The 13,309-nt window shown below is 42.0% G+C and overlaps 1 protein-coding gene across 1 annotated transcript; it reads right to left on the reverse strand.

The window, feature by feature from the left end:
- Window positions 1–7,287: 7,287 nt before the first annotated feature.
- On the reverse strand, window positions 7,288–12,985 carry ptger4c (prostaglandin E receptor 4 (subtype EP4) c). The gene is made up of 2 exons (XM_072274810.1): window positions 12,155–12,985; window positions 7,288–7,899 (listed from the first exon to the last, which is right to left on the reverse strand). Exons 1-2 carry the CDS (start codon window positions 12,983–12,985, stop codon window positions 7,288–7,290), a joined length of 1,443 nt encoding a protein of 480 aa, XP_072130911.1.
- Between the last annotated feature and the right edge of the window lie 324 nt (window positions 12,986–13,309).

Genomic DNA, 13,309 nt, shown 5'->3' on the forward strand with positions numbered 1-13,309 from the left:
TTGTTGGAAGAGATTCTCCCTTCTTTTCACAACCTTAAAAATCTTTGACCTTTACCTTCATGATGTTTCCACTGAGTTTATCCCAAGGACTTCTAAAGTCTTCTGCTAGGGACTCATTTTAGGAAAGATAGCAGGATCTTCTTCCACCCAAGATGCCCATTTCTTCCTGCCACTTGTACTTACAATTAACTGAATGATCCTATGACAACATTGCTGGTTGAGTTGCTTCTAATAAGCAATTTTAGGCAATTCAAACAAGTTACAAACTATAACCTTTGTGGATTTGTCTTTCAATTGCACTCAAGTTGCTGGCTGCTGTTTTTCCCCTTGCTAGCTTTCACCCTTCAACATTGTAAATTTTAACATTTATTTTCTAAAACAAATCTTTTAGCTTTGTAAACAACTTGTAGTGTAGATGATTGCCACCTGGTGGAATGAATTGGCTGATTCATTCACATTAGTAACAACAATTAGTTTGCATTTTCAAATGCTCTACTTGTTTACTGACAGTGAAGGGAGGTTGAAATAAAAATCATCCCACAAGTTTCTTTCTCCCCAATTATGTGTTTCAAACTGTGTCACTAACTATTCAATTCCATTTCTTCTCTGGATGTTTTCTCAGTTAGGGTTTCTGTTAACTCAAGCAAAACACACAAAATGCTGGAGGAACTCAGGCAGGCCAGGCAACATCTATGGAAAAGAATAAGCAGTTGATGTTTTGGTCCAAAACCCTCAGCAGGACTCAAAATAGTCCAGTTAGTATCAATGTTACTGTATGATGCTAAACTCGTTACTGTCTCTGCTACCCAATGAGGGAAGACAAAAATTCATCAAACATGCAACCTACCTACCCCTCATGGAATCTCGACAGTATAAAGCTAACCATTCTACACCAAAAATCAATACAGAACTTGAAAAAGCATAGAACTCAAGTTTAGAACCAATCTACTGAAGCACCAGCCAATGTAGAAACCATCAAATACCAATTATTAAGCCTGTATAGCATAGCCTGTACTAATGGAGTTACTGATTCATACAGAACCCATTAAATGTATCCAGCTATCAGACTAATTCACCCAAAATAAAACAGTACACTATAAACTGCCAAACATTAGATACACTGAATGAACAATATCAAACGAGCACAATGTCAAAATTACCCAAAGCTTAAATAATCAAAATAGATTTTACCTTTTTTATTACTCCAGAACATCATGACAGGAAGCTAATTTCAAGTTAAGTTTCCTCTCCCTGAACAATTTTAAAATTGGCTGTGAGTTAGCTTCAGCAGAGCTTCCATCCAAAGCATTCAATCATGACTGTTTGGGAGTTTCTAATTCAGTAGGTGTGTTGTTTCAGCCTGTGTACATTCCTCAAACACAGAACTGGTCGAGATGGCACTGGGCTGCAATGTCTGTCAAGGTCGTAGCTCAGAGCTAGTTGTTTTTTAAGTTTGTAGGGATGGTTTTGGGAATCGCGTGGAGGTCAGCGGTTTAGGGACATTTTCTATTTCAACTTCCGTCTCTCACTCTCTTTCTTCAAATCTAATGTGCGGCAATGGGAACTCACATGGACCTGAGTGATGCCTATCTCATTATCATAATCATTGAGCAATTCTATTTAAACCTACCTGGACCCCCCTCTCGACTTTTTTTCTGTACATGTCACTGTATTGGTGTTGCTTCCTACACTCATAAGGAACTGAATGCTGATTTCTACCATGGTGTCAAACATCACTAAAACAAGAACTCCAGCCCACTATGTCTAAACTAATCCCAGTTACTAGCCATTGTTCCATAGCCTGCTATGCAATTTCTCAAGATGAGTTTTAAATTTAATAATCAAAGATTCAGAAAAATGTTTCTGGGGTTAAATGGCTAAATGCTGAGGAATGATGGTTCCGGACCTTTTTTATGCCATGGACCCCTAGCATTAACCGAGGGGTCCATTTACCCCATGTTAGGAACCCTTGGTGTAGATAATGATTGTATTCCTTAAAAGATTAAAGGACAAACTAAGTGAGGTTTTAAAGATGATAGATAGTTTAAATAGTTTAAAAGATTAAGATTAAGTGGGGTTTTTAAGGTGATAGATAGTTTGCATAAGTAAGATGGAGAAAAATGTTTTCTCTGGTGAAAGTGGAACAATTTAGCATATGCTTCACTTTAGAGTGGGCTCTTCATGGCAATCTCATGATACCCCGCTTCACACAAATAACAGTTGGGATCTGAACATTCTACCCAAAAGGCCTTAGAGGACCTGTGAACCCAAAAGTTAAAATCTCGTATTGATAAACACAGGAGATTCTGTAGATGCTGGAAATCCAGAGCAACACACACAAAATGCTGGAGGAACTCAGCAGGTCTGGAAGCATCTATGAAAATGAATAAACAGCTGATATTTTGGGCTGGAAAGGAAGGGTGAAGAAGCCAGCATAAGAAGGTGGGAGAGGGCAAGGAATAGAAGCTAGAAGGTGATAGGTGAAGCCTGGTGGGTGGAAGAGAAGGGATGAAGAAAAAAGCCAGGGGATGATAGGAGGAATAGGGCCAGAGAAGCAGGAATCTGGTAGGAGAGGAATGTGGACCATGGAAAAAAGGGCAGGGGAAGGGGCACCTGAGGGAGGTGATAGATAGACGAAGAGAAGAAACGAGGTAAAGAGGGAGGGCAGAATGGGGAACTGGAGAAGAGGGAAGGGAGATGAGGGAAAATGACCAGAAGTTGGAGAAATTGATGTTCATGCCATCAGGTTGGAGGCCACCCAGATGGAATATGAGGTGTTGTTCCTCTAACCTGAAAGTGGCCTCATCATTGCAGTAGAGAAGGCCGACATGTCGGAATGGGATGGAGATCGGAATTAAGATGGTTGGCCACCAGGAAATCCTGCTTTTTGCATATGGATCAAAGGTGCTCGACAAGGGGGACCCTCAACCTGCATCGGGTGTCACCAAAGTAGGGGAGGCCGCATCATGAGCACACAATACAGTAGGTGACCCCAACAGATTGCAGGTGAAGTAATGCCTCACCTGGAAGTATTGTTTGAGGTTCCAAATGGAGCTGAGGGAGGAGGTGAATGGGCAGGTGTTGCACTTCTTCCACTTGTAGGGATAAGTGGCCAGAGGGAGATAAGTGGACAAGGGAATCATGGAGGGAGAGATCCCTGTGGAAGATGGAGGTGAGAGATGTAAAAATGTGTTCGATGTAGGGCCCCATTGAAAATGGCAAAAATTGTGGAAAATGATATGCCAGATGTGGATGCTCAAGGTGTGGTAGATGAGGTCAAGAGGAACTCTATCCCTGTTCAGGCAACGGGAAGATGGGATGAGAATGGATGGCCAGGAAATGGAGGAGATATGGGTGAGGGCAGCTCCAAAGGTGAAGGATGAAAAGCCCTGTTCTTTGAAGGAGGAGGATGTCCTGGCAAGGAAAGCTACCCGGGGAACAGATGCAGCGCAGATGAAGCAAATGAGAAAGGGAATTGCATTTTAACAGGAGACAGGGTGGTATGAAGTTTAGTCAAGATAGCCATGGTCAGTAGGTTTATATCTCACATTGATATGCCTTTGTGATGCATGGATTCTAAGTGTTACTAGGTCAAGGCAGGAAAATAAAGTTGGGATATACACCAGCAATTTCCTAACTGAATTGCAGAACAGGCTTGAGGGGCTACAAATTACATTCTGTACCTATCATCCTGTCTAGTGAATTGGTTTCACTGAAGTTAGACTTAAGGCAGAGGAACAGAATTAGGCCATTTGGCTCATTGGGCCTGTTCTGCTATTCAATCGTGGCTGATTTCTTTTCCACCTCATCCCCTTTCTTCTGCCTTTGACACCCTTACTAATTAAAAAGCTATCAACCTCCACTTTAAATGTACCCAATGACTTGATCTCCACAGCCGTCTATGGCAATAAATTCCACAGATTCAGCACCATTTGGCTAAACATTTCTCTTCATGTCTGTTCCAAATGGACATCTCTCTACTCTGAGGTTGTGCACTCTGGTCCTAGATTCATGCACCATACATTCATATCCACTCTATCTAGGCCTTCAAATATTTGGTGGGCTTCAATGAAATAAACTCCAGCAAGTACAGGCCCAGAGCCATCGAACACTCCTGATACATTAATCCTTTCTTTGCTGAGATCATTCCTGTGAATCTCCTTAGGACCCTTTTCAATGCCAGCATGTCCTGTCCTAGATCAGAGGCTCAAAACCGCTCGCAATACTCCAAGTGCAATCTAACCAATACCTTATAAAGCCTTTTTTATTTCTAATTTTGCACTACTTACTTAATTTAACTATTTAATACATACTTACCGTAATTCACAGTCTTTTTCTCTATTATTATATATTGTATTGTGCTGCTGCTGCAAACTCAACAAAGTTCACGTCGTATGCCAGTGATATTAAACCTGATTCTGATTCTACATTACATCTTTGCTTTTTAAGTTCGTCTTAGGAAAATTAAAAATAAATTGCTCCTAACAGCAATGGATTTCTTTATTTTTAAATCTCTTTACGTAAAAATACTTTACATAATTAACTTCAGAAATATTTGCAGACATATTCACCCTTCCAATCATGCAGTGCAAGTGACCGATAATTATATTTACACTCAGACCACATTTACAATGGAATTATTGATCACTGAGGAAATAACCATAAATTATTCATAAACTGCAGGTAAATAATAAACATTTGTTTTTCAAGGATGTAATTGCTGTTGCTCCTGCAGTTCCAGGATTGTCAGTTAAAACTTGGATATGCTGTGGAGTGTAGGCCAGTCGTTGCGTGCAAATTCCAAAATCCTGGCATCCTGATTTCAGTCAAGCTGAAAAGATTTCAGGCATTGCCATTAAGAACTGAAAACTGAATTACTGGAAGAATTCATGACCACTTGAGCATATCAAGATTCTGATGGCTGATAGTGATAGGTTATATCACAGGTGAATGGATAGCATGACGAGGAATGGATTCGATTACCAGATATCTACATGGACACATGAGCCAAAGCATTAGAAGGCTGTGGACCAATTCCTGATGGATGGGATTAGTGTCATTGATGGGCTGGCATGTACATATTGGCCAACAGGCCTATTTCTGTGCTGTATGACTTCATGATTGCTTGAAGTTTGGCAACCTACCAGCTTCATTTGAGGCCTGTCCTCGACTTAGAAGGAGCTGATCGCAGTACAAAGGAATGCTCCTGAATATTAATGCCACCAAACACACTGAAGAGAAAATTGAGAACTTTTTCATATAATTTGGTATAATATTTACTCTCTTGTGACCACTTGGTGGGTAACACTTAGATGTGGGTGACTTTTCTGTCATTTCAAGTAGGGCAATAATTCTGGAGGGAGGTGGAGAGTGTCTGAAGGAAAACAATGCAGACAGCTTCAACAATATGTTTTGATTCAGACTTGTTGCTTCCCAGGATTTGTTAAGTATTCACAATATTTCTGTTTCTTCCAGTTGGTCCAATCACTAGATTGTGCTGGATTATATTAACACAGCAGGATAAAACCCTTTATTGGTACCACCTGAAAGGTGTCTGATTGCTGGCCCAGTGCCAGTGCTTGGTGTGGGTTATATTGTATTGATATTCTGGTCTTCTGCCAATCTCTCACATGACCCAGGTAAGTATTCGATTACTGCTCAGTACTGCCTCTGGATTGGGCTACACAGTAATGAATAACAGGTCTTGTAATATGAGCTGGGAAGTACTGGCCTGCTGATCTGATGTGTTGTTAGCAACATTTTAGAAGTACAAATAAGTACAAATACTGTAAACATGAAAGGTAAAAAAGATATTAAAACAGCCAGGAGTCAGGCGTGCCACTCTGAATATAGACCCTTACTCAAAATCAGAAATGTTAACATTTATGTTCTGGATAGAGTTTACAAGCTAATGTATCATCAGTTGCTGCTAAGGCATGATAGTATTTGAATATAGTTGATGTTGACAGCTTTTTGATAAAGCTTGGGATGGTGTTCATCTACTACTATAGTGCCTGTTTCTGACGAGAGCTGACTAATGACGGTGAACAGTAGTTTAGTGTTACCTTTTGGTTCTGAAGCCTTGGAGCCTTGGATTGTTTCCAGACAAATTGTTATAAAACTTTACACTATTACGATAACAATGTTATAAAACTATGCTGTTTAATTTCACTTTGTTACTTTTGTACACTGATGATTGACTGGATGAGAATATTAGTCAATCTTAAAAAAAAAGTTGACATTCCATTTTTATCATTAGTGAAATTTCAGCGTTTTGGAAATGAGACATTATCAGATGGATCTTGAGTTTTAGTGAGATAGTTTTTGAACAGAAAACAGCAGCAAGTTTGAACCTGATTAACATTAGTTCTACTGAGGTTGGATGGGCCAACAACTAGAGGTCATAGGTTAAGAGTGAAAGGTTGAAATGTTTAAGGGGAACATGACGGGAATCTTCTTCACTCAGAGGGTCGCAAGAGTGTGGAATGAGGTGCCAGCACAAGTGGGGCATATGATGGAACTAGGCAACTTAAATGGATTGGCATGGACTCGATAGGGCCTGTTTCTGTGCCGTACTTTTCTATGACTCTGTGATTCTAATATGAGGGAGCCAAACGAGACTGGTTCAATTGAGGTCTGTTAGAATCTCAGATAATAAAGAGAGGAACAGCATAATCCTGATGATGCATTAGTGTAGGATAAGGGTATCAATAGCCTGTACTATTCATGTGGTAGTCTGGGTGATTACTCATATTCCTCCTGTCCCCATAGAAGTAATATCAAACATATTTTGCCTTGATCCTTTTCCACATCCATCTCTGGGAAATGACTGGCCAGTGTCATAGTGCTGAAATGAATTGGCCCCAAGCTGTATAATGAACTGTTCACAGAGTGTAAATGTGAATTGGCACAGAGGTTGTCAAACAGTGGCTATCTTTTATAATGCCACTAATTATATTACCAAGATTAATGTGAAGGTAGGATTATCAGCTCTAAATTAAGATCAATTCTATTTCACAAATGACAGACAATGCAAATTAAAACAGACCCCTAAGTGTTATTAGCCTCAGATATTTGTAACTTAGAAATTGACTGATTTGAGTGCATTTCAGAAGAGGACCCCAAGATTCATTACGATGATGAATGTTTTTGGTATATCCACATAACCTTGCCTCATTGCTCAGGGCACCATTTAATTGAAAGAGCAGGAGCAATTTCTGTGCTAGAAATAAAACTGACTCCCAGTAAAGTCTATAAATAAATACTCTGTATAAAATGTCTTCCATTTTAAATAGTTTTTTCTGTTGTGCATGATGAAGGTGTACTGAAACTACAATTCAAAATGTCAAATGTTCTCCCCTCCTCACTTAGAATAATGTTGTTTTGAGCTCCGACATCTGGCGTCATAGATTCCTGCAGAACTGTGCATAGGATGGCCTTGGTCTGTGGAGAGGTCTCAAAGTGCGACTTGGTGGGGCAGATCTGGTTGTCATGAGGGATGCTAAAAGGGTGAGGCCCAGCCTGCCACACCTGCTGCCTTGTGAAGTCTGTGAAAGATCGTGTCACGGCACCAGACCTCTCACCGGCTTCTCTGTGTTGTGGCTCAGGTTTGTCTTTTGCTTGTAGTGAGGCGTAGCTATTGGCACGTGACAGCGGTGTCTGCTGGCTGCTTACCCACCCCACCCTGCGAGCTTGGCCATCTTTTGCGACGCCTACTGTTCGCTTCAGCCGCTCGCATCCCAGGGTAAGGAGCTTTTTCCGGCAAAGGATGTACACCCAGGGATCCAGGATCGGATTGAAGGAGGCAAAACGGATGGCTAGAAGGTCACCTCGGTAATCCAGTTGCTCCCCCGCCAGGATCTGAGCTGGGCCATACAGCTGATTAATGAAAATGCGTATCTGAATAGAGAAAGAAAACAAATATGTTAATGTAGGATACATGTCTCAATATGCAGTCAAATTTGTTTTACACCGGCAAAGGTCACTTCCCTTACACAATAACCAAAGCGCTGCAGTACAGTGGAAAATGGTGTCATCCTCCGTCGCCCTGGAAGGACGTGGAAACTTTAAGAAGGGTGTGGAGGAGATTTACCAGGATGCTGCCTGAACTACAGGACATGTCTTATGAGGAGAGGTTGAACAAACTAAGGCTTTTCTCTTTGGAGCAAAGGAGGATGAGAGGTGACGTGATAGAGATATACAAGATGTTAAGAGGCATAGATAGAGCAGATAATTAGAAGTTTTATCCAGGGCAGAAGTGGCTGATGCAGGACACCATAAGTTTAAAGTGATTGGTGAAAAGTATAGGGAGATGTCAGTTCTTTATATGGAGAGTGGTGTGTGCGTGTAACACCCTGCCATGGGTAGTGGTAGAGACAGATACATTAGGAGCATTTAAGAATCTCTTAGATAGGAACATGGATGATAGAAAAATGGAGGGATATGTAGGAGGGAAGGGTTAGATTGATCTTAGAGTAGGTTGAAAGGTCAACATTATGGGCCAAAGGGCCTGTAATGTGCTGTAATATTATATGTTCTAAGTTTCACTATTTCTTCAGTAGTTGGTTGCCAGCAAATTTTTCCTTACTGACAGAAACTCAGATCTGAAATATGACTCACTTCCTTCTTCATTGATTCCGATAAACCTGTTGGATATTTCCAGCTTTGCCTGTTACTGACTTGATGAACTAAGCTCCTTACTTAGAATGAGATTCATTACTGGAGCTTTAGCCCTGCTTTATTTTGTTAAAAGAACTTTAAAATGCTAATAGAAAATCCAGAAAATGTGCAACGGCTCTGAGGAGAAGATTAATGATTTAAGTGCAATTCTTGTAAGGATATATTTAGAAATTATGGTGGCAGACACCATTGTCCACCACTTGCATAGATTTGGTATGTTACCTAACACTTCCTTTGGAGTGTTCCTAAGGGTTCTAGTCTCGTTACTTGGGCCATTGGTCAATTGGGACAGATGCTTATTTGGGACATCTCTTAAACTCAAAAACTAATCGAGAAAATAGTTGAGATTCACTGTTCAAAGCTCGAAGTTCAAAACAAATTTATTATCAAAGTATATATATTTTACACAAAGTTGATTCATCTCCTTATAGACAGCCACAAAACAAAGAAACCCAATAGAATCCTTTGAAAAAGAAGACTGTAAAACCCCCAATGTGTGGAGAAAATTTAAAAAAAAACAAATTGTGCAAACAATAAAAGTAAGCAAATTACATTCAGGACTGAAGTTTACAAAAGTGAGTTCATCCACAGACATAAAGCCAGGCATCACTGCAGCTGATCCAAGAGTAGGCCACAGCCTCAGTTCAGTGCGGAACCAAGTGAATGTCGTGGAGCAGTGAGTTGAACTGGTTCATCCCTTGCCTCTGGCCCCAACAACCTGACCTTTCCAATCTGGCCCAGTGCTTAAATCGTCCCAACATTGGGTCGTTCTTTGCTCTCAGACTTGGACCCTGTTGCTTCAGTACGCTCTCGGGTCTGGCTCCCACATTCTTAATTCAGCCCGGCACTTAAATTGATCAGACCTCAGATATTGCCTCATTCTCTGGCCCAGGCCCAGGCTCCACCTTGACTGCCTCCCCTCTGTTCTGGAGGATTGAATCATCAGCAAGTCCACTCTAGTAAGGGCCATATATTGGCTCATTCCTCACTCTCCAGCCCGGACCCCACTGCCTCCATTTGGCTGGGACACTTGCCACTTAATTGGACAGCAGATTGTTGCTGACTGCAGTTAGGCTCATTCACTCGCGTGGCACTTAGCTCATTACACCATGTTTAGAGTGAACATTTTTAAAATAGCGACAGTTCTGTGTCTTCAAAAAGCAGTGATTTTTGTAACTGATAGTTGGTGACAAATAAGCAGTAAGGCGACTCAGAACTATTTTGCTCAAAGCAGTTTCAAGCATCCAGGCTTGAAGATGCCAGGGATGGCCAGGAATGAAAATGAAACAATTTCCCTGCTTCAGCAAGTTAGGAACTACAAAAAAAATCTGAAGGTATCGACAATCATCTTGAATGTTACAATGAAAATGAAGATTTTGAGGATACATATGTTGATAGTATTAATAAAGGCAGTCTATTTTCTATACTAGGTGTCTGTGCTGATTTTGTTCATTTACAGTCAATCAAAGGAACATGGCAGCTTATACTAAATTCATCCATCGATAACTATTAGGAATTAATACACAATTTTATAGTACTGTAGTAGTATTGGTAGTGCTCTAATGTGTTCTGTATTTCAATTAAATACCTAATTTGTTATTCAGTTAGACAGTAGTTTAACCTTTTTATACCTTTTTAACTATTTCTACGAAACTTTGGCTAATTGAGGCAGCTGCTTAATTGAGCCAAAATGTACTGGTCCCAACGTGTCCTATATATTCTTTGCACAACTATTTGTTGTCATTGGTTGTTTGCAGTTTTTATTTTTGTATCGTTTTTTTGTAAATTCTATTGTATTTCTTTATTTTCCTTTAAATGCTTGCAAGAAAATGAATTTCAAGCTGGTATATGGTGACATATACATATATTGATAATGAACTTATTTTGACTTTGACAATACTTTGGCCTTTTACAAGTCCTGCTATGATAGATAGGCAGCGGCCCTTTTGCCACATGATTTAGCAAGTGCTAATGGTTTTCAAAGTGGAGTTCAGTGGTTTATTTACCAAAATAATCCATCAAAAAGCACACTCATTTTATCTGAAAGATCTTTATGTCGGATATTCACAAATATAAATTTGGCAAGTGGCAATTCTATTTAAAGCAATTGACTTTGAGTGTTCTGGTTGAAGTCACAGAGTGCTGGAAATGCCTAGTCAGGCAGTGTCAGTGGGGAATGAAACAGAATGCGCTTTCCCACAATAATGCTGTCCATAGCAGAGCATTTCCAGCTGAAGTCCAAGTCAATGGCCAGCAATCTATTTGTTTCCTGAAACACCAGATATTAAGACCATAAGACCATAAGATAAAGGAGCAGAATTAAGCTCTTTGGCCCATCGAGTCTGCTCCTCCATTTCATCATGGCTGATCCAATTTTCCTCTCAGCCCCAATCTCCTGCCTTCTGCCCATGTTCCTTCATGCCCTGACCAATCAAGAATCTATCAACCTCTGCCTTAAATATACATAAAGACTTGGCCTCCACAGCCGCCTGTGGCAAAGAATTCCACAGATTCACCTCTCTCTGGCTAAGGAAATCCCTCCTCATCTCCATTCCAAAAGTCCACCCCTCTATTCTGAGGCTGTGTTCTTTGGTCTTAGACACTCCTACCACAAGAAACATTTTCTCCATATCCACTCTATCAAGGACTTTCACTACTTGATTGGTTTCAATGAGGGCAGCTCTCATTCTTATTAATTCTAGTGAATACAAGCCCTGAGCCATCTAACACTCTTCATATGACAAGCCATTCAATCCTGAAATCATTTTTGTGAACCTCCTTTGAACTCTCTCTAGTTGCAGCACATTCCTTTTGAGATAAAGGGCCCAAATCTGCTCACAGTAGGCCTTGCTAGTGCTTTATAAAGTCTCAACAATACATCCTTACTTTTATATTCTAGTCCTCTTAAAATGAATAATAGTGTTGCATTTCCTCACCACAGACTCAACTTACAAATTAACTTTTAGGGGATTCTGCACAAGGGCTCCCAAGTCGCTTTACGCCTCAGTTCTTTTTGTACTTTCTCTCCATTTAGAAAATAGTCGGCTATTTCATTTCTTCTACCAAAGTGCATGACCGTACACTTCCCGGCACTGTATTCCATCTGTCATTTATATGCCCATTTAAGATCTGTCCCACCATACTGATGTCCACTTAAGATCGGTCCCATCATACCGAAGGACCAATACTTAACAGATTAAAAACTGTGAAAAAAGACAATTTGAAAATGTCTTAAATTAATTTTTAAGCGAAAAGTGACATGGGATAAATGACTTTAAATGCAGAAATAAAACTTGAATGAAAAGTTTGTTCCTTTTTGTCTGGCTAGAAAGTCAACGAAGTTCGCACTTCTAAATCTGCCCGGTACCCCTTCGTACTCAAGGCAGTGGAAAGCTTTTTCCATTCGTAATCAGGCAGAAGCTCTCCACTGTTCCTTGCCGCCTTTTATTTCCCTTGCTCGCCCTGCCTTGCTTACCACCAGAGGGATGGAACAGACCAGGAAGACGATGGTCATGAAAACCAGCAGCCAGAACATCTGCATCTCGGCGGCGGACGCGGCTAGGTTGGGGAAGCGGCGACCCCTCGAGCTTCCCGTGGCCGTCCCCACGGACTTCTTCCTCATGCTGATGAGGGTGGCGCAGACGCTCAGGTTACACAGAACTGTGACCAGGATCAGGAAAGCGCTGAAGCCCCCGTACATGTAGGTATAGGTGGCGCACACCGTGCTGTTGGCTCGCCAGTCCAGGAAGCACCAGGTGCCGGGGAAATGCCTGGCGTTCCTCCCCAGACCGAAGAAGGGCAGGATGCAGAAGACCAGGTTGAGCAAGTAGGCTCCCATCAGAGCTATCCTGGCCATCCCCTTGTCGATGTACTGGCTGTAGAAGAAGGCGTGGTTGATGGCCAGGTAGCGTTCGATGGACATGGTGCACAGGATTGTCATGCCGGCCGAGCCGAAGAAGAGCATGGAGAAGGAGAAGAAGTGACAGAGCGGTTGTCCTCCGGGCCACTGCTGGGTCAAGTAGGTGGCGATCACCAGCGGACTGGTGCAGCAGGTGCCCAGCAGGTCGGTGACGGCCAGTCCGCACACCAGGGTGTAGAAGGTGCTTTCCTTCTGCTCCTTCTTGGAGACGCACAGCACCACGATGGCGATGAGGTTCCCCACCACCCCGACGGCGAACATGCTGGCCGGGGTGATCACCTGGCTGGACCTGATGTTCAAAGACACTGCAGAGTCATTAGCCGAGGTGCCATTAACTTCTTCCCAGCTCGAAAGGTTGAGAGACTCGGGCAGCATCACTGCCGACATTCTCCCCGGAGCAAGATGCTTAAAACCACAGGCGAAGGGTGAATTCCCGGCTATCTGGCTGCCCAGGACCTGCACAGAGAGAGAGACACACACACTCAACGGGTAAAATCTTTGCCTGCTCTCTCCCTGGCTCTCCCGCGGCACTCACCGGTGCGCTGACTCTCTCTCTCTGTCTCGCCCACAGCGCGCTCTCATTTTTAAATCAGAATTGGACCGCTGCAGGTGACAGAGACCGGGAGTGTGGACGTCACATTCTCGTTTCTGCTGATGTTACAACAACCACAATGACACTGCTGACCCGGGGGACGGGGGTGGCTTACTGCG

The sequence above is a fragment of the Mobula birostris genome, chromosome 12, assembly GCF_030028105.1.
Source record: "Mobula birostris isolate sMobBir1 chromosome 12, sMobBir1.hap1, whole genome shotgun sequence".
Taxonomy (NCBI): Eukaryota; Metazoa; Chordata; class Chondrichthyes; order Myliobatiformes; family Myliobatidae; genus Mobula; species Mobula birostris.

Bases quoted from the DNA above. Each gene is read 5' to 3' on its own strand.
- ptger4c (XM_072274810.1), bottom strand. From the start codon at position 12,985: ATGTCGGCAGTGATGCTGCCCGAGTCTCTCAACCTTTCGAGCTGGGAA. The intron at 7,900-12,154 runs GTAAGCAAGGCA...TTCTCTATTCAG, and splicing joins TCTGTTCCATCCCTCTGGTG to ATACGCATTTTCATTAATCA.